This window comes from Acanthaster planci, linkage group LG01 (assembly GCF_054643075.1).
Source record: "Acanthaster planci isolate LZ-2023a linkage group LG01, COTS_SCS, whole genome shotgun sequence".
NCBI classification, from domain to species: Eukaryota; Metazoa; Echinodermata; class Asteroidea; order Valvatida; family Acanthasteridae; genus Acanthaster; species Acanthaster planci.
This window is the reverse complement of record NC_141777.1, coordinates 6,784,229-6,806,210: the sequence shown is the minus strand read 5'-3', so window position 1 is coordinate 6,806,210 and position 21,982 is coordinate 6,784,229. Positions and strand designations below refer to the sequence as shown.

Genomic DNA, 21,982 nt, shown 5'->3' with positions numbered 1-21,982 from the left:
TGACACAAAAGGAAATAAGACAAGGCAAAACTGATCTTCTTGAAGAAATATTGGACCATTCGGTGCTTATTTATTGATACTCTTAATAATGAAGTTGATGAGATAATATACTCCAAGAGTGCAAGACACGTAGACAGGTGAAGACAAATAATAGAAGGCAACGATACGTGAGAGCCCACTCAAGGGAAGAAAAAACAGTGAATAACAACAATCGCCCCCCTTACAGGGGTATCAACTCAACACGGTCCACACAGTTACAGTATCATGTTAATCACTATGTACATAATGTACAAGAAGAAATGGGGGTGTCTAATACCTACAGGCAATTGGCTTACAAATGACAGGTACACAATGTGTCCATGTAACAGTATACAACTGAAAATGTCGACCTATAATTGAAAATTGTTGTGTTTGAATGGCTTTAGTTCTTCAAACAAGGGTTTGGCTTGGTTATCAGTGAACAAGGTTCTCCTTGTAAGCAGAAGACATGCTTGTAATTAAAACATATTTCTGCCAATTTTAAACACCAAACTATGCATGCATAACCACAACATTGCTACAGTATATTCCCTCATTTATGTACAAAAAAATGATCATGGCTGTTGTTGACGTCAAACGAAAAATCCCTGTAAACAGAAAATGGGAAAGAGATTTTGAAACCTCACCATGCTAATGTCTATTTTAAAATGTTACGCATGGCCTGTGCTTCCTAGCAGTGATCCTGAAAACACTGCCTTGGCTACCGAAAGATTGGCGATTAGCAACGACTGGGAGACACAGTATCTGAAAATCCAGTCCACTTTTTTATACTCTGATGTGATTGCTGAGGGAAACTGTGACAATATTCAGTTTGATTTGTGCCCTACATGGAGTCTAGAGAGCTTATGTATACTTCCCTGCTATCTATCATCAGAAATCATAACTAATGTAAAAAGCCTTGGTAATTACGCAAACATAAAATTTTTAACCACAGTTGAAAAGAACAGTTTGGTCATCTGGAATCCAGAGCCATCCCCCCTCTGTCTGGAAGCCCACAGTAATATATCCCCCAAATTACAGATCATGGAAATTGTCCATGTAACAAAACTTGACCAGAATATTTTGTTTTCCCCCTTTCCATATTTTGTCCAACAACCGCCATGGAAAGAAATTCTACAACAAAACTGTACTAATGCTTATCACTACCTCCAAATGGTCACATTCATTATATTTCAGTTTTTTTGGTCAGTGCAGCAGTTTTTTCAACTAGTGTGTATTCTTTTTAATAACATCAATCTCAACAATCTCTCAATAAAACAGGGCAGTGACTGGCCCAAAATTTGGCACAACGTCCATTCGGTACAATGTTTTAAAGTCAGAATAACCTACTCGGGGATGCAAAATAAGTGTAGTGTGCATGTACACTAACTTTCGTAAAGAAACGTTACAAGTGGATCTACCATTTGTTACTGCAAAAAACTGAACACCACATGAATATTTTACATTGTGAACTCTCACATTGCATTAGCCTGCATAATACTGCTGGAGTTGCCTACTGAGGTTCCTAAGCTTTTCAGAAAAAAAAAAAATAAAAATATTCGGAACAATACATCTCTGCATGACATAATTCTTTGCAAGGAACAGTATCATTGTTATCTGTACCATTTACTCATTCAGGGTCCAAACGTGACAAATACTTGATGCACAGACAGTCATATACAATTTGGAACACAAATAAATAGCACAATATGAACAAATGGCACAAGGTGGCGGGGGATCAGCGAGCTCAGACAACATGAGGTTAATTGAGACGTCAAGTCTGATACAAACCATGCAAAGACAAAATTCGGATGGAATGCTGCACCTGACTGCTATGGTGCCTACCTGTTTCTCTCTTCTTTCACATCATCAATCCTGATGGTGATCAACCCACCCATTTATATCACCCCCAGGCTTTTTGTTTGGTTTTGTTTATGGGCTGTACTTTCATACATGTTTGCACTTCCTTGTATTTCTGTGGCTAGCCTCTTCAAGACGGATGAATACCATTCTTAAGAAAAACACACATCTGGAATGGCACACAATGGTAGTCTCAACATTTTGCCGAAACTCAGACAAGCGGCTCAACTCTAACCATCTTGTGATTTGCTACACCTCGGGCATTTTATTGATCCTAATATAGAAAAACCCATATCTATTTGGACAGTGAATATTGTGTTGGAAGCTAAGAAACCTGCAGTACTAAATTACATCTCAGCCACCTATTGAAGAAAATAAAAGATATAAAGACACACAACTTTTGCACTCAAAGCAGGCTGTGATCCAAATCAAACTGCATGAGAATTTTCAAACCACAGATTCTGTAGTCTTAACAAATCAGACAGAATTTATCTCTAAAGAGATAAAAAGTTTTTTTTCTGTCAGCAAGCTGCACATACGACTTTCAGTTGTTGAAGCTGTAAATGTAGAAGAAATTGACACAAAGGTGAAAGACACTGTAATTTGGTAGAGCGATTGGGTCTCAAACGAAAGCACAATAACTCAACGTTCTCTGACTTTCAAGGCCAAGGATTGAGGTTACGAGAAGTAGGGCAGTGCAGGAAGAAGTGTCAGGGAAAACTGAGAAAGTGAAAGGAAAGGAAACAGGATAGAAACAGGAAAGAAAGACCAGAAAGTTATGACAGGTCAGAGGAAAACTACAGACCTCACTTGGGAAAAAAATCATGAATTGTATTATTATTGTTCATCATCTCCTTACTGTGATTATTTTGGGTTGAGAAAAATTGCCAAGTTTAAAAAGTAATCCATCAACAAAATATTTGATTTCAAATAATATTGGTGAACGCTTTTCGGAGTGCAAGATTCACATGGTGTAGAATGTCCACATGCATGGGATTGTTAATCATGTCCAATATGGAGGAAATTTTTTGTTGAGGAATAACAAAATAAGAATCGTCAAAATGAAACATAATATTGTCTGATGTGTAACTGTTACTTGATGCCCAAGAGTGATTCTTAATCATAGTTTATAGTTTTGGAACTTAATCTTCGAGTCTGTATACATGAGTGGTATATCTGGCAGGCTTACTTTACTGCTTAGCTAAACTGGAGCCAAGCAAATAAGTCTGATTGGCTGAACATTTGCTCAATCTGCTCCCAGGCAATTTACATCGCACGATTTTTGGCCTAGCAGCTTGATTTTTTGTGAAATAAAACTTTGGGCTAAGCAACGTTGTGTTCTGAGCTACAATACATCTCCACTACAAATAGTTATTCTCAGCATGGTATCAAGATTTTTTAAGTACCTGTTAACACTAAACCAGGAATGGCAACTTATCTAGGCTTGTTTCATTTGCTATCTCCGGTTGAACAAACATGTATCTCCTTTATCATGAGGTAGATAGTTGGGCTAGGACTGGAAAGTAAATTATGCAAAGCTGACAGCCTACTGACTACTGCATGTTCTATCCAATCCGATGTAATACAGCCCTTATTAAGTGAAAACTGCAGTTGTTTTGGAACCCACGAGAGAACAAGAAAATGTCCAGAGGGGAAAAATATCACAGGGACACAATTTTTTACCAAAAAGCCACAAATGAGACCAGATTAAAAACAAGGAAATTCAAGATTTACAACTTAGAAAATAAAACCTGTCCACAATCTGTGATTGGGTATAATTCATTTCAAACATTGGTGAATTCAAATTCACATAATTAAGGCATTAATCATCATCAAAAACCTATTTTTTACATAAAAATCATATGTACATGTCCATAGCAACCAATCACGTTTACTGCTAGACTAGGCTGGCATTACCTCAACACACAAGAATCTGTGCAGGATTGGTGAATGTTAAAAACCCAGGAGGAACATCAATTAATGACTTGCCAATGTTGCAAATACATATTCAATAGTTTGCACATCCAAAGATGTCTACATCTCACCTTTTCATCTGACATTGTTGGCAATTAACTTTTGGCACATCACTAATACATCTCTGGAAGCACAAACAATTTCAACCAAATCCATTCTCTTCCCCATCATTTTTTCCCCAAATATTAACTTCAGAGGCTTCTTCCCATGGTTTGTTTTCTCTTCAAAATACAGACGGTAACACTACCAACCCCTGTTAGGTCGGTGTGTGAACATTCTAGCCATATGTGACTTTAGGTGTTTCTTATTCAGCATGGTGTAGATTTTTGTGGTTGAAGATAATCATTCCATCAATCACGAACCTTTAATTTGGTATTTTGAGGTTGCTAGTCTTTTTCTGCCCTTCAGCAAGCTTAACATACACTGACCAACAAATTAGAATGACTGAGAGGAAAATTAAAGTGTCTAAAATAGTTTTATTGTCCTTTTAGCCAAGAAGAAATTCATTTACTACTCCTCCAACGGATAAAAGAAACTTCATTTGTATGGTTTACAATGGCAGGTCTACAGGTCTTTTGGGGAGCAAGCAACAAATTTCGATGGAGACCTGTCCTTGGTGATTTGATACGAGGGCTGGTACAAACCTCATCACTCCCGACATTTTATTGGTTGCTATGAACCACATTGCCTTCATTCCTGGGCTTTAATTGGCTGGGCCTAGGGGGCATGCTTCAGGTGAGGTTTGCAGCAATACCAAAAGATGACATCACAAGGCCTTGAGGCACTGGTTGATCCTGGGCACCAGGTTAGAAAGGCTACTCTATTTGCATTCACGTCAGGTCTGGTGTCCTGTCTGCACGACCATTTTCTTCTGTTCCTTGTTACTTTCATCACTGTCTTCCACTCCCGATTGCTGCCATGACTGGGTGTGTATAAAGCGTTGAGTGTGGATTTGTTCTGTGGTTTGACATTCTGGTGTGGTTGAGGTCATGCATTCACCGTGCCTCTATAATAATCTTTCTTTTGTCTCTTATTCAGTGCGCTAGTCTAATACACTTAGAGACCTTTTACGTTTGTTAACTACGACCTTAAGACACATATAGTTCTATCACTTAAAGAACACTAGGTCAGCTTTTAGTTTTAATCCAAAAGCTTGCATATGCCATACAATTTCAGGTCCATGGCATGCCACATCTCTTGGATGATAGCTATTCACTGCCCAGATTATAAACACATTGATGATTTGTCCAATACATGTGCGAGAAAGTTTGTCATTTCTGTTCGTTTTGGCACAGACCCCACTTCCTCCTGAGCTCACTTGGCTTTCCCATCTCCCCCCTTCCTTGCTGGTCATCAGACATTGAAAATCTCTGTTATAAGTGGGAAGAGGTTCTCAAACTGTGAGTCGGGCAGCTTCATCTGCATCAGGTCGTTGATGTGCCTTGTAACCAAGTCTCGGACATCCGTCAGCTTCATAATCAGCTTAGCAAAGAAGACCTTGTCTTCCGGATGGTTGACCTTAGTTAACATCTGCAAGGTCTCCACCATGGGTCGTTGGATCCTCTCCACGTCTTCATGATTTTCAATGTCTGGCCGATCTAGAGAAACAAAGATGTGGGAAAAAGGACAGAAAAGACAGAAATAAATATTACCAGTGTCCAAAATGCTGCGGTAGAAACAGTTTACTTGTTCATTTTTACTGTGTCCAGTTTGATTTCCTATCATTTATTCTCTAAACTAACTGCCAGGTTTAAACCGAACCTTGCTAGTTTTAGGACAAAACTGTGAAGTTAATTAGTTCACTTGTAAACGCAAGTCATTCACATTAAAATATGACAGCTCTTTAGGAGGTGATGTACATGTATGCAAAGTGTTCCCAACCTGAAAGGGCCAATTTCATAGTGCTGCTTAAGCAAAATATATGTTTAAGCGTGAAAAAACCTTGCTTGACAAATCAGGTTACCAGCCAAAACATCTTGTAATGTGTGTAGTTTTAGAATGGTATTTACCCGTCTTTTGGTTAGCATGACAATCATATCTGGCAACCTTTGTTTATCAAGCAATTTTTTTTCATGCTTAAGCAAATTCTGTGCTTAAGCAGCTTTATGAAATTGGCCCATGTGCTATTACAACCTAATGGCTGACTATCTTTACAAAATCTATGCAAGTTCCATGAAAAAGTTCCAATTCTCCTCTTACAATGAAGCCCCAGTTTTTATTTCCCAAATGATAGTGCCTTTTTTTAAACTACCCAGTAATTTGCCTTCTATGTTTAGCCCTATACCAAGTAACGTTTTCTTTGAATACTGATAAATGGCTACAGCTAACTTAAATAAGTCATTAGATTTGAATATTCAGGGTATTGTTTTAATTAGTGTGTATAAGCTGGGCATGTTTGTTCATGTTAAGAAAGTCATAAATAGCTGTGTATGAATGAGTTACAAGATTTTTTTTACAATTAAGGCTTCATTTTCTGGATTAAAACAGAAAAGAACTGAAATACATGTGACCAGTTAAAGAGACACAACTATTTTGGAACTGTGCCAAATTAGGAAATTAAGGTGGGTGGGACTTAGGTGACAACAGGGATTTCTGGAAAAGGAAGTGAAAACAGGAACCTGGATAACCAGGAAAGAGGAAGGTTGGATGTCCTTGACTTCTTGAACATAAAGAAGGAATGATTACTAGGTATCAGATAATAATGAATTGACAAAATTATGAGGAAAAATGTCTAAATACTTTGGTGTAGTGGAGGAATCTGCACCATGACCTAATGGTCTGAAAAGAAGCAGCTTCATTATGATCTGCTGTAAACATCCATATTTATGAGATGTTCACTGCGGAAAGTACCAAAACGAGTCCGATGTTTAATATTTTTACATGTGCCAGTATTGTTTCTGAAATTTTTCAAAGCTGATGTAATGTTTAACCACTTGCTGCCGGGTGGTTTGAAAAATTCAGTGCACATAATCGGGACTTTTTCAAGGTTTTCAGTTTTCAAAATTCTTCAAAAATTCATCATGTCAAATAACAATGTTTACACCCACACGAATTACTCTCTGGTGGCCACTCTTGTCTGACAGACAAAATTTATTGATGCCCGAGTATTTCAGCAAGGCCTGCAGCCTTGCAAAATGAGCCCAGATTGTGCAGTGTTATATAACTTTCTTTTTGTTCACGAACCTGGCACAGTGCGCTGTTGACCTCTTTTCAATAGGGGCCAGATTAGCGTTCAGCTGTGCTGTGTGGCTCATTGCTGCGGTGGTGGAGCGCTTTTGTCCCTGGTGGTTATCTGCTTACACAAAATGCCTGAAACTGTGGTATACTGCTTCAAAACAAGGCTGGATTATCTCCACTACTGAGAGTGAAAAAATGTTGGTAATGCCAAGCAGCCTGATCTTTTGTTCCGATTATGGTCTTTTGTTACAAGGCCCAGTTCCCTTTGTCCGATTTTGGAGACTCCACACGGTGCCCGAAACCGGAGTCCCCGGCGGCAAGTGATTAATGTGTTTATTTTTAAAGTTATTTTACCAGTTGTACTACCATTAATTTATTATTAGTCTTTGCTGGGCACCTTGGAAAAACACTGTTACACTGAAAGGTTTGCTCAGGGCAAACATCTTACTGTATGAGAGACTGATTAACGAGAAGTAGGTTTGCGGGCACACAATCGAATCAATCTCTTTTGGGCGAGGTGTGGTTCTTCAAAGAACCGGTGAGTGTTAACTCGACTTTTCGGCCAGTGTGCTCTAGCCATCCTCAGGAGAGTGTGCTCCTCTGAGGACTCTCCTAAGGACGGCCAGGCCATGGTATACCCGCAAACCTACTTCTCATGTCTCTTCCACCATGCAAAGCTTCAAATCTTACTTAGACTGATTAACATTGTGAGAATTATCATGAACACTTGTTCAGCTTCTGCACCTGTTACATGTATTAGGTTTACAATTTGACTGAAAGTGTGGAGGATTTCGAAGCTCAGCTTAATCACTGATTGATTCAAATGTACTTTCAACTGTTATATTTTTGAAGTTCAGAATGCATATTTCTCTAAAACATTGTTGGTGATTTTGAAGGAATGCTTTTTGTACTGTTCTTATGCTCTGTTGACAAAGAGTTCCTTAAATGATAACATCAAAACAGCACCCTCGAGCACAGGTTGATGAAAGTAGTTTCTGAGAATTGAAAAACCACTTGTTTTCGCACGCAATAGCAAGTATCCAGATGTTGTTTGTATTATTGTAACCAGTGTTGGAGTCGAGTCCATCACAAGTCCTTTCACATCGGTAGTCATAAGTAACAAGGTGAACAATGATGAAAGATTTCTTTTGTCACAGGTCAATTGAGACGCTTGTGAATTGGCTTAACCACTTGCTGCCAGGTACCTTTGAAAATGCAGTGTCTAAAACTGGGCGATTTTCAACACCTTCGGTTTTCAAAAATCTTCAAAAATTCATATCTTTCTTTCTCGAACACTTAAACCCCATTGAAAGACTGTCTGGTGGCTACTCTAATCTGACAAGCATCACCTATTGATGCCAAAGTGTTCCTGCCAGGCCTGGCGTCTTTTCAATAGGGGCCAGATGAGCGTGCAGCGGTATTGTATTGCTCATCACTGAAGCGCTTTTGTCCCCGGTGGTTATCTGCTTGCCCTGAATGCCACAAACAGTGGTATAATCTTTCAAAACAAAGGCAGATTTCCTCTGCTATTGACAACTGAAAAAAGTTGGCAATTCCCAGCAGCTCAGTCTTTTGTTCCAACTATAGTCTTTTGTTACAAGGCTCTTTTGTCCAATTTCGGGCACCCTGGCTATATGTACAAACTCAAGGTATCCAAAACTGGGCTTCCCAGCAGCAAGCGGCTAATTTAAGACAGAATTACTTATTATGGACTTACAGGGACTTGTGATGGACTTATAGGGACTTGTGATGGACTTACAGGGACTTGTGATGGACTTACAGGGACTTGTGATGGACTTACGGGGACGTGTGATGGGCTTACAGGGACTTGTGATGGACTTATAGGGACTTGTGATGGACTTATAGGGATATAAGACTTAAAGGTTTTCATGGTGAAAGAAACTAGATCTATAGTAAAGATTGCGGTAACACCATACATGGTGTTACCGCAATCTTTACTATGGACTTATAGGGACTTGTGATGGACTTGTAGGGACTTGTGATGAACTTACAGGGACTTGTGATGGACTTATAGGGACTTGTGATGGACTTACAGGGACTTGTGATGGACTTACAGGGACTTGTGATGGACTTACAGGGACTTGTGATGGACTTATAGGGACTTGTGATGACTTACAGGGACTTGTGATGGGCTTGTAGGGACTTGTGATGGGCTTATAGGGACTTGTGATGGGCTTACTGGGACTTATGATGGACTTATAGGGACTTGTGATGGGCTTACAGGGACTTGTGATGGGCTTACAGGGACTTGTGATGGACTTACAGGGACTTGTGATGGACTTATAGGGACTTGTGATGGACTTACGGGGACGTGTGATACGCTTACAGGGACTTGTGATGGACTTATAAGGACTTGTGATGGACTTATAGGGACTTGTGATTGACATGTAGGGACTTGTGATGAACTTACAGGGACTTGTGATGGGCTTACTGGGACTTATGATGGATTTATAGGGACTTGTGATGGGCTTACAGGGACTTGTGATGGACTTATAGGGACTTGTGATGACTTATAGGGACTTGTGATGGACTTGTAGGGACTTGTGATGAACTTACAGGGACTTGTGACGGACTTACAGGGACTTGTGATGACTTATAGGAACTTGTGATGGACTTACAGGGACTTGTGATGGACTTACAGGGACTTGTGATGGACTTACAGGGACTTGTGACGGACTTACAGGGACTTGTGATGACTTATAGGAACTTGTGATGGACTTACAGGGACTTGTGATGGGCTTACAGGGACTTGTGATGGACTTACAGGGACTTGTGATGGGCTTACGGGGACTTGTGATGGGCTTACAGGGACTTGTGATGGACTTACAGGGACTTGTGATGGACTTATAGGGACTTGTGATGGACTTACGGGGACGTGTGATACGCTTACAGGGACTTGTGATGGATTTATAGGGACTTGTGATGGACTTATAGGGACTTGTGATAGACATGTAGGGACTTGTGATGAACTTACAGGGACTTGTGATGGGCTTACTGGGACTTATGATGGACTTATAGGGACTTGTGATGGGCTTACGGGGACTTGTGATGGACTTATAGGGACTTGTGATGACTTATAGGGACTTGTGATGGACTTGTAGGGACTTGTGATGAACTTACAGGGACTTGTGACGGACTTACAGGGACTTGTGATGACTTATAGGAACTTGTGATGGACTTACAGGGACTTGTGATGGGCTTACAGGGACTTGTGATGGACTTACAGGGACTTGTGATGGGCTTACGGGGACTTGTGATGGGCTTACAGGGACTTGTGATGGGCTTACAGGGACTTGTGATGGGCTTACAGGGACTTGTGATGGACTTGAATACAACAGTGGTTGTAACACATTGTAATATGCATAAAAATAAATTGAGCTAAACATCCACACACAGCATGTTTCCTGTCACGTTGAATCTGAATCGGCAGCACAGTGTTTCAAGTGCCCTGCATTGTGACTGAAAGGGGAAATTTGGAACCGTACAGCTCAGCTGTAGTCTTTACCTCCATGGCCCCTAAAATGTTCCCATGAACAATTCAATTTAAAGTGCCCTTGACCCATGGGTAGCTTTACCTGTCTTCAAAGACTACAGTTGCAGATGTGGCTATGAGACTGTTTTTGTACACTTGGGTCTGTTTCCTGGCAAAAGTCATTCAGGGTGTCATTAGTTACAGACACGCAATATCCTGCATTTCATAATGAGACCGTGGAAGCATTCTAATGTAAAAAACATTGCCAGGTCCATTTTCATGTGCAGACATGATGCTCTCATTTACACACATGTTACTCCAGTGATTTATCTTTGCAACTTGGATGTAATGGAACTGAACATGACTTGCTGGTGAGCTGCTCTGACCAGCGATATTCAATCAAAGGTCCCCATCATAATGACACAAGGTCACAGTGATGCCAGTAGATAGTTTAAGCCAATTTGTGTTCTCCATCACTTGACAATGAAGTCACCATCCAAAGATGTCCAATGTTAAACAAATGACACCAAGCCGCTAATGAACAAAGAGCAAACAGTTTAAGCAAACGTCACTCTCTGTTCGTCAAATGAACTATAAAATACAAACAATGAAAAACAAATTCCAAGAACCTAGCTTTGAATGACACCACTAACTTTGAAAACTTGAAAGTGCATGATTTGTTGCTTTCTTTTGAGTTCTTTCTCAAAACAAAATTGAAAGGATGTGTCAACATAATCTCTTTACCCCAGTATTTCAAACAAGCAACCAGCCTGAAATCCGTTTGCCTTTGAGAGTGGTGACAATCCCCCGAGCTTTTTTTGTCTAATCACTGACATCAGCCAACGATGGCCTTCGGTGTCAATGGGTATAGCAATCAGGTGGGGAACAGTACACACAGTCGTCCATACGGGACCACCAAAGGAAAGGCGGCCAAATCCCTCTTAATTTCTCAGCAGAAGTCGTTGATATGGGGCGGCTGCTTGTGTTGATCGATTGTGTTACCAGCACCAGAACCCTGACCCAATATTTGGACTTGATGATGAGCTAGTCTTTCATAAATAACTGGATTTTTTCCAAGGCTAACTAATTCATGCAGAGAATCGAGACCTCACAATTCACCGTAAAGGTAATGATCATTATGGATCAGGTTTAGGGATAATATCCATTTAACCTTGCTCAGCAAATTGTCTGCTATATGCATTGGCTCCCTTCTGCAAGTTGCAACCTGCAGAAAACACACAATGTATATAGCATATCCACCAGTAAGTCATGACAGGGCAGAGGATTTTACACCCAGTTCACAGAGATTTACTTTTTCTTAAACAAGAACCTCAGAAACAACTGCAACAACTGAAATTTCACAGACTCAAAAGAAAAGACTAACATTTTATCTGTTGTGTATTTTGTTGCTAAGTATGCAGCACACACTAGCAGTAACACCCATGTTGGTGTTACCTTGTGTAGTTAAGAAAACTCGATGAAAACACTCATTTTCCTTGAAATACAAACACTTATTTTGAGCATTTTTTTTACAGTTTCCTTGACAGCTTGTTCTCAGTTTGCTACAGGTAACCCTAACCCCCCCCCCCCCATACCTCTAAACCTCATTTCCAGAAAGGGGTTGACCTTGTGTGGACGTGGCTAAGTCCACACAAGATTCACTTAACCTGCATTATGTGGACCTCTTTTGTTCACGGGTCCACACTCCATGTAGTTATGAAAGGTCTGTAAACTAATAATCTCTGCTTGTTCACCTAATATGTTGCCAAGAAGATATATGGATAAGCATTTCCAATATGACTTTATCAACCCCCAAACCCAAGCTGAGTCTCTGCTGTAACACTCAGTATTGCATGGACAAGTGGCAGATTATCCAAAGTAATTTTCAAGCCACCTGGTCTGTAAGCCATGGAAAATAAACAGAGGAAAAATGTATTCACTTTGTCACTATTCATCCCCTGCAACTAACTTGTGTTGGATTTGTGATTTGAGGAAGATGGGCTTGTGATGTAGCATGTAATGGGACAGTAATTTGATTTGTGTTGGCCTTGTGGTGATTTGAAATGTGGTGACTGACCTCCTGCTTACTAGTGCAGAAGTCGTAACCACTCGACCACTAAGCTTGCCAGGGTTGACTGGCCGGTCCAAGTCTGGTGTAAGCTTGTGAATTTTTTCGCAAGCTCTCGGACAAGCACTGAGTATACAGTGTTTATAAATATACAAATAATTAAGAATTAACATCTCCCCGACGCAAAGTACATCTTGATAATAATTTGTGGTACCTACTGCTACACCTGACTCGGACCGGCCAGCGGACCCCGGCAAGCTCGGTTGTCGAGTGGTTAAAACGTCTGTACTAGTAAGTAGGAAGGTTGTGGGTTCGAGTCCCACCCAAGTAAGCTTGTGAATTTTTTGCAAGTTCTCGGACAAGCATTGAGTATACAATTTATAAACATATTTACGTTGGGTAAGGGCAAAACCCATAATTAACAAATCCCCCTACGCAAAGTACATCTGGACATGTTAACATGATTTGACTTGTGATGGACGTATGATATGACTTCTAATGGACTTATGATTTGATCTGTGAGGGACAAATGATTTGACTTGTGATGGATTTATGATTTAACTTGTAATGGACCTATGATTTGATCTGTGATGGACTATTTCAAAGATGCATTTGCGCTTGGGAGATGTAAATTAATTTTGGAATTTGCCCTGCCCGACGTGTGTTTAACACTGTGTACTCAGTGTATGCCCCCGAAGGCTCGTGAAAAACCCACAAGCATACTCGGGTGGGACTCAAACCCATGACCTTCTGCTTACTAGTGCAGATATGTCTTAACCACTTGACCACCGAGTTTGCAAATAGTTGTTCGCGGTACCCACTGCTACATCCGATTCAAACCAGCCAGCTGACACCGGCAAGCTGGCATGATTTGACTTGTGATGGTCTAATGATTTGATCAGTGATGGACTTATGATTTGACTTGTGATGGACTTTGTAACAACTTGGTACGACAGGAGCCATTCCTACCAGGTGATATTATCGTGATTGCCTGCAGTAACGCATACTCTTCCTTAGTCAGCTGCATGCTGTGCAGAGCTTGTACAAACTTCAATGAAGGCTGGGCTGAGGTGGCAAAGCCAGATGCTAGCATGGCCTCAATGCTCCACTCACTCCCTGTGATGTCATCAACGATGGAGTTGCGCTCTGGAATGTAGTTCTCCGCGCACCTTATCATGAGGATTTCCAGGATGGCATTCTTGACCAGAACGGCCTGGTCTTCATAGGATAGATTCCTGAAGGCAGGTATGGCTTTAGTGAATGCGACAGTCTGTCGGATGACCACGCCCAACAAGGTCATGTTGTAGATGATCATCTCCTGTGTTATGCAGGGCTTCATGTGAGTAGCTGAAGCGGGCAGAACCCTAGCCTCTGGTTTAAGTTCTACGTTACCCATGCAAGATGAACCGTGCTTGTCGCTTATATTTTCATACCCCATGTCCACCACCTCTTGTTTAATGCGCATCTCTGGTTGTGGGGGGGCTGTCTCTGGGTGTGACTCTGAGGAGTGTTCTGAGGATGAGTTATTGCAGTTCTCTCCTGGTAATTGGCTCATGTCAAACCCACTAAAGCCAGGTGCCATAGGAGGGCATAACTGACTGAGGTCCATAGGTCCATGAGGCCTCACACCGTTCTGTTTATGTCCAGGCATACCACAGAAGCCGGGGAATTTCATCATGTTACTCATATCCATCATTCCACCTCCTGGAGGCATCCCAGACTGACCTGTTAGAGCTTCCATCATCTTTTGAAGGATTTCATCAAATCGCCCAGTGGGCTGAAAAGACAAAAGGAAAATGCCAATGCAGGTGTAGGTGCCACTGGTAACAGGCGTAATGAAAGAAACAACAAAAACAACTCATTGTAACCTGTATAATATAGCAATACTTGGAGCCTTACATTGGTTGGACACACCAATTAACAAGTGTACCATGTTCCACATGCTCATTCATGTTATTTCTTGTTAATGTTCATTCACTACAGGCTTGACTAATTGCGAATTACAAAATGTGAAGACTTCAATGGTATCATGGGCAATTCTCTTGAAAGCACAGCATCAATTTTTCAACTTTTGCTCCACTAATGCTCCAACAGCTCCATGCAGATGTATCTGACCTTGGGCAGAACTGTGGGTCTCTTATTATGTGTGAATATATTTTATTTTGGGGGGAGGGGACAGAAATAGTATTGGTGGAATGAAGTTATGAACACTCCACTCCCCACTTCTAACAACTATTGTGGGTATTCAGCAGAGCCAAGAGATACTGACGTATCAGGGTCACAGACAGGTTGCTTAATGTCTGAAACTCTCAGGAGTTCAAGTGCAACAGTGTATGGCATCTTCCACCACTGGAATTGTCTTGGACAATCAGATCTGGCTGATTCCCCAAGGCCATTCTAGCAGTTACCCGCTATAATAACAGACTTGTTCATGCCCATCCAATGGATGACAAAATTGCAGTTTTACAGTTGTTCTGTTTAAGTTTAGCTTCATACGAGTGCATTACACATTACAGAACTTTGCAGTTTGACTAGGTGTCTATCAAATTGCCAACTTTGACACTATTACTCAATGACATGTCTAACATGGACTTACTTTAACTGGTGCACTGGTATGAAGAGCGTCATACTTGGCCTTCTTCAAACTGTCTATTAACTCCTCCTGATCTCTGCTCAGCACAGGTGTGGTTTCGGGGGTGGACACCGATGTGCTGACAGGTGGGGCTAGCTGCTGAGGAGGGGGTGGAGGAGGTACCTGGTTGTTTTTCTTCTTATTCTTGCGCTCCAGTGGTTTTCTTGTCTCAAGACGTTTTTCATCCCACACCCCTGCAAAGAAAGATAGAAATGTCACACTGAAACAATTTACCCCTAACAGGAAGGTATGAGGGTCTGCTGTCTGATATTAAAACCAAAATGTTAAGTTTACTAAATCTCTCATCTGAGACAGAACAAATACTAAACTGCTATTTAAAAATACCTCAAACAATTTTGTCATTTGTATTGGTCGACAGCCCATCATGTAACCAGTCTTAAATGACCGATAAAGCCACTGATTGGCTGTACACCACCTCATGTAAACTGCATGAAGCAGGTGACCATTGCCATATAACATGGCTTGAGTGGTACTTGAAAAAAAAAAGAAGTATTAAACAAACTCATTAGAAATGTATAATTTGTTGAAAACTTGTTTTGACTTTGTGACTCAAAAGATTTTTATAAAATGGGAATAGGTACCTTTATGTTCTTGGCCTGTAAATGTTTGTTTACGAGGAGAATAGAGACTGGCCTAGGAGAATGGACACTGAAATTTATCTCGAGCCAACTGGAGATATTATCAGAATCCAACTCCTAGGCTGACTTTAAATAAATGTTTTCTTGCCAAACACATTATTTTTAAAAGCCAAAGCCCCCCAAAAAAGTAATTTCATTTTTAATTTCTTTTCAGAATAAATTCAATTGTCAAACATAACCATGCAGATAAACGGAAAGCAAAGATGTTTAAAGGACTTTCAATTCAGGTAAAACACAACTGTAATAACATTGGATTGAAATTGGCGTACATGGTCAACTACGCTTCTGGAAATAATTTTCTAGGATGCTGCGACTCAGATTTATTTGTTGATATCCTTCTACCTCTGGGAGGAGGGGTTGCTGCATGTAATTCAGTTGAAGCAGCTACGCTACCCACCCATAAGGCTCCAATCAGCCCACAAGACAGAACAAAATACACACATCTACATGTATTTTCATCCGCTACAGGTAAAAACAAAATAGAGAGAAAAGTGCACGCGTACCGTGTGTATACATCCTATAGTTATTATTTCACCGTCTATTAGTACTAAGCCCAGGAGTCAGTGGGCATTCCGTACTTGAATTAATGCGTAATTTCAATGCCAGATGTGGTATGGGGCAATGCAGCGGATGTGACCATCGATCCAGGCTAGTATGCAGCCGAGTGTGTGTTATTTGCCCCAGCAACTGTAAAGCCTCACTTGTGCATTTATTCTCTCCTTCCCCAGAACTGTCTTCGGATATAACGTCAATATACAGAGGGATACGCTGCTGAAAATGACTGCTACTCTTAACGGCCTAAGGCTATTCTACCTCCCTTCACACAAAAAAAGACTGGTTTTTTCTTTATTTGTGGTCACTTTTTCCTCCCCCTCCCCCCCTTTCGTTTTTCAAGACGCTGGTTTTCTGCATGGTCGGTTGCTACATAGTGCAATTTTCACAGTAATTTTCCATGTTCTTCACAGTCTGGTCTTGTCCGTCTGATACTACGGGACGCATATAAAAAGTAGCCAAGCATGCAATCACATACACATGTAGCTACATGTACATCCGACTTGCAAAATGAGATGAGAAAAACACAGCAGCAAATCACTTCTTTAAAACACGGTATCAAGTTTACATGTATGGAGGGGCCAATTGAAATTTTTTAATCTTCTTCCATCTTTCAAAATATTAAACACTGAACAAAACTTACATGTACATGTAAAAAAAACCCAAAAGTTGAGAGTATGAGAGTATTAACAAGCATCCAGGCTTACATTTCTTGAATAACACATTCCAAACGGTGTCTTGTCATATCAGAAATTCCCATCATATTTATACTCTTCAAAACTAAACACAATATCTCAAGCACACTCTTGGGGAAAAAATATATAATAAAATGTCTTTATGAAACCTCCAGCAAAGGTTGGGCTTGGAGCCAAGGGTGAAAGAACATGTGTGCGAATGTCAGCTGGAGGTGAAGGCTGCATAGAGAGGGCCTTTGGCAAAATGCCCATTTTAAACAAAGACTTAATCTATGGGTCCACTGAGTGAACAAAAGAAAATGTTTGTTACCTAACGGTGATGTCCCTTGGGACCAACAAACCATGCAGGCAATAACTGCCATAGGCATGAAATCATCCGCATACATATGCCAAATATGCATGGCGAGAAATTTCACTTGTATTGCAAAATACTACGTTTGTTAAGTTTTGCTGTTCAAACTATCACGAACTGCCATAAATGTCTCTGCTTCATAAGTTTAAAAAGGCATGGTATTTTGCGAAATGATTTTGCTAAAGGGATGAGCTTACTGACAGGCAAGTAAATTTTGTGCATTTCTCATCTGAAATAAACGGACAAAAACAAACACAGCCAAGAGTCAGCCCACATGGGTACTTATAAAAGGAGGCCATTTTGGGAAAGCATTTGGTGCTAAAGTTGCTGTGCTTGAAATTTTTTATTAATGCCAGATTGTGGAAACATTTTCATGGGAGACAGCCATCAACATGACAACACTCAAGACCTACTTTCATTCCTTGTGATCTACTGTGCATGTGGTTTCATGCTTATGGTCTTGTTTTTTTTTTTCAAATTTTTAAAAATTCATCCAACATGGGTTTTGTTTCCTGCATGCAGTTTTCAGTAAGAAAAGTCTGAAGGAAAAGCTGGAGAGAATGTCAATGGAGTGGGATGGAGTGATCACGTAGAGCAGACTTAACCACAGGACTGCTGGGGATGATCTGACAAAAAAACGGCTCCTACTGCTTGACAATACATGCTAGGTCTCAGGGTCAGAGGAAGATATGAGGGGGGCTCAATTACCAATTATTGGGACTTAGTGTGAATGCTTCTGTGTAATGATTAAGGAACAGGTAACCAGTAGCTTAAGGTTAATTGATGCAGCCTTTGTGGTATCAACTGACCAGATCTATGCGCCTGTTTTTTTTAAAATATATATATCTCATGAAAGATTTTGACAAGCTTGAAAGGTACATTAGTTCCACATTGATAGGACTATATGTACTTCTCTCTGCAACGTACTCTTCAATATTGTAGTGCAGACTCCTAAGTCAAACTGATTTTAGGGGATTCCTATGTAGAGTGCTAATAAAGTTAGTTTGGACAGGGAATTAGGACTGGTAATATGAAAGTATTGTGAAAAGTGCATGTACAGTAATAGTTGATTACTGTGATCGCCTACACCTGTTCTCTCAGACTTAGTTTTTAGAACACCTGTATCTCTACATCCATTATTGAGTTATACAGCATCCCATATCATTTATGTACTGACCCGATGGAAAAGTGAGGGCAGTATGATGTAAACATGTACTTTTTGCAGAATTTCAGACAAGCAAGCAACCAGTGAAACCTACATGTATACTGATTACATCTACAAATCTAATTTAAATTCACGTACAAATACAGGATATGGCAAAATATATGGGAGAAAAAAATAAAATGAACTTGGTAAAAAAAAAATCCTGCCTTTCCCAAGAGGAACAACACCTTGAACCTAAATGTGTGCGGTTTCAAGGTAATTGGATAATAGCTACAGGTTGTGACTGCTTTGCATTAGGGAGTGTCTACTCAAGAACTAAGAGTACAATCTTCCATCCACACATCTCACTCTAAGATGGGTCTGGCTTCAATAAACTGTCATGTCTGGATCAGAGGGAAGAGGATAAGGACAAGTAACTCTGAAACTTGATCAATCAACGAGCTGCAAGGCCTTGAAACGGTTCCCTCCCTAGGTGAAGGTCGTTTGGGTAAAAAGTCAAGTCATCCGCATCATCCATGTTATGGTGTCTTCTGCTTGAATACAGAAAAAGCTGCAGTTTGGATGGTGTTCATTGGAGTTTTCTAATTTGAATGGGTTCCGTAGTCAAAGACATGAAGGCACTAAATTATAAGTCACTTTTAATAAGCACGGTAACAGATTATCATAGTTCATGAGGACAATACTTCCGTATTCTTAACCACAATAAATTTTTTTCTTAACGAAAACTACAGCACAACATCAACAACCAAGCACACACACAGTATTAAATGATCAGAACATTAATACCAACTTGTGTGGTTTCAAGCCCGCTGGGTACCGGTACATGTGTATCTGCTTAAAAACTGAGACGGTGGTCAACTAAAGAGCAGCATGGTGTTACTGCAGATAAATACCTGCACATGTTTCTTCTCATGAAAACTGAATGTCATGAAGTCAAGTACAGTCAAGGCCAGACCCCATAAATACAATGTAATGTGAGTCCCCAGCTACATTAAGTACATGTGAGCAAGGTTACCAATGTCTACCAGATGTGGGTAAGGCGCGCATGCATAACGACCATGCAATGTTGCATTTGCACATTACTTCAACATGGCAGTCTTTCCATCTTTGAAAACTCACTTATTACAAGACACTAGAAATGTTCAGGAAGAGCCTCATGCTGCGACACAGGGTACAGTGTTCTGTCATATTTGGCTTTTCAGTGATTGTTCATTTACAGACTGACCAGTTTGACTTGTTTGCTCTGTAAATAGGCAGAAGAGGAGATTCTGAATCTCTATTTACTTTAAATATGCACGCTTAGCAGTGTCCTCTCAAAGACAACAAACTGAATTGAAAGACAATACTCAAAACAAACCCCCCCTCAAAAAAATGGTGCCTTTTGTGAAATTGTAAGTATTCAGTGTATGTGCTTCACAATTGTTATTTCATTCATTAAAAAATACTGTATATGAAATATTTTCATAAAAAATCTATACACTAAACTTGGAGGCTCATAAACATTGAGCCTATGCTCAAACACCGTTTATATGTTCTTATGTTGGAGGCATCTATAGATATTTAGGTGAGTTATACCCAGAAGTTTTGACCAATAAGTGAAAATACATGTACATGTATGTGCATGGTGCACCTCAGTAACCCATGTACATGTAGCTGCCAGTTGTGATCTCTGACTTCAGTCCATTTCCAAGTATCGAAGATCATAAAGGGACTTACTCTCTGGTTTCATGCCAACATCTAGACATTTCTTTAATCGACAGGCCGGGCAGTGTCGTCTGGTGTACAAGTCCATGACGCAGTTGCCATTGGCTTCACAGGTGAACTTGGCCTTGCTCTTGATCTTTCGGCCAAAGAAACTCTTGCAGCTTTCACAGGACACCACAGTGTAGTGAAGGCCACTCGCCTTGTCCCCGCACACCAGGCACTTTTGTTTGCTGTAGTCCATTGACATCTTTTCAAACCTGTAGTGGGACAGAGAAAGTGCAAAAATTTTTTTCGAATGTATATATTTTGTTTACAATTGTATGGCTATAGGTTATGTAACGCACAAAACATTATGTAATGAAAAATCCAGCTTGCGTGTTCTGTTGTAAAGAATAAATTAATCAGAAACCACTTTCAAAAAGAGTACAGGTACATAAATACATGTATATGTATTCCTTAAAAACAAACAAAAAACCAAACACAAAAAATTCTCTTTGACAAAACCTTTCAAGTTCAACTTCTCTGAAAATGTAGACTGCAAAACGAGGTTAAGCACAGTGTCTTTGTGTACACCTGTACAAGCGCATACATGTACATAGCTCTGACACTTTGAATGGATGGCTACACACACCAAAAGCCCTAAGCAGTAGTACAAAAGAAAGGACTAAGCTACCCGGGAAGTACATGTAAGCTAATTCTAGCCCCCTAGATGTCACTAAGGAGAAACATTGCATACATCCAGGTTTTAACTTCCACAAATTTTTCATTTATAGAAGTTTTCAATAACTTGGAATGATTCTAAGAAAGAAGACAGAAACAAAAGAACAAAGGATCAAAAAGGTTATAGCAAGGTATACAAAGTGATAAGCAATATTAACAAAAAAAGATCTGATCTGAAGCAGGTGAATATGGTGGTACAGTCTTGGCAGATTCAAGAGCCATCTAAGCTCCTAACTTGCTTCACAGAAAACAACCTGGTTACAGAAAGCAGTCTGGTGAAGCTGACCAAATAAGAGAAGGAACTGAACACACACGTAGACGCACGCAACTCAGCTAGGCTGGAATAATGGTCACAGCCAGTCTTCACGACCACATCTCGACCCACACACAGAAGACTCCATCAAGAACCTGGCCTGCTTCACAACAAAGTCTACCAGTCCCTTCCCTGACACGACTACATCAACAACCATCTATCCTCCCTCAAACACTCTATCAATTATACGTAGTCTCATCTTGAATCGAGCTCATCCTATATTTATAATTAATCCACTCTGACCTTGCTCCGTCTGCTTTCTCTCCATCACTTACTTCATTTTTTCGCTCTCACATTTTTGTTTCCTTTCCTTTCCCTTGACATTCTTAACTCGGCTTTCTCCCCCTCAAAAAAAAAAACAAAAAAACTAGCTTTGAAAAGCAAAATGTCAAGCTGCTGTTTATATTTGGGCTCAGGGACGCATCACCTTCATCTGTCCACACAAGGTCGTTAGGGCAGGCTAACACCATTCCATTGATGAGACCGGCTCTAATTGCTCTGCTAATTTCAGCAGGAATTCATGGCCACAACCATCCAGTCTGTCATCAACAAACATGACTCACAAAAAATAAATGGGGGAGCTTTAACCTCAATTGGGTT

At 40.3% G+C, this 21,982-nt stretch overlaps 1 protein-coding gene across 15 annotated transcripts in view; it reads right to left on the bottom strand.

Moving 5' to 3' along the window:
* Positions 1-36: 36 nt before the first annotated feature.
* Positions 37-21,982, bottom strand: part of LOC110988624 (vitamin D3 receptor B-like) — a 233,606-nt gene continuing 211,660 nt past the window's right edge. For all 15 annotated transcript variants that reach the window (XM_022252358.2, XM_022252367.2, XM_022252406.2 and 12 more), the window contains 4 exons: positions 20,362-20,606; positions 15,187-15,416; positions 13,560-14,367; positions 37-5,450 (listed from right to left, as the gene is read on the bottom strand). In XM_022252358.2, the coding sequence (XP_022108050.1) occupies positions 5,206-5,450; positions 13,560-14,367; positions 15,187-15,416; positions 20,362-20,596 (1,518 nt within the window). In that variant the 5' untranslated portion in view covers positions 20,597-20,606 and the 3' untranslated portion in view covers positions 37-5,205. The remainder of the gene's footprint in view (positions 5,451-13,559; positions 14,368-15,186; positions 15,417-20,361; positions 20,607-21,982) is intronic.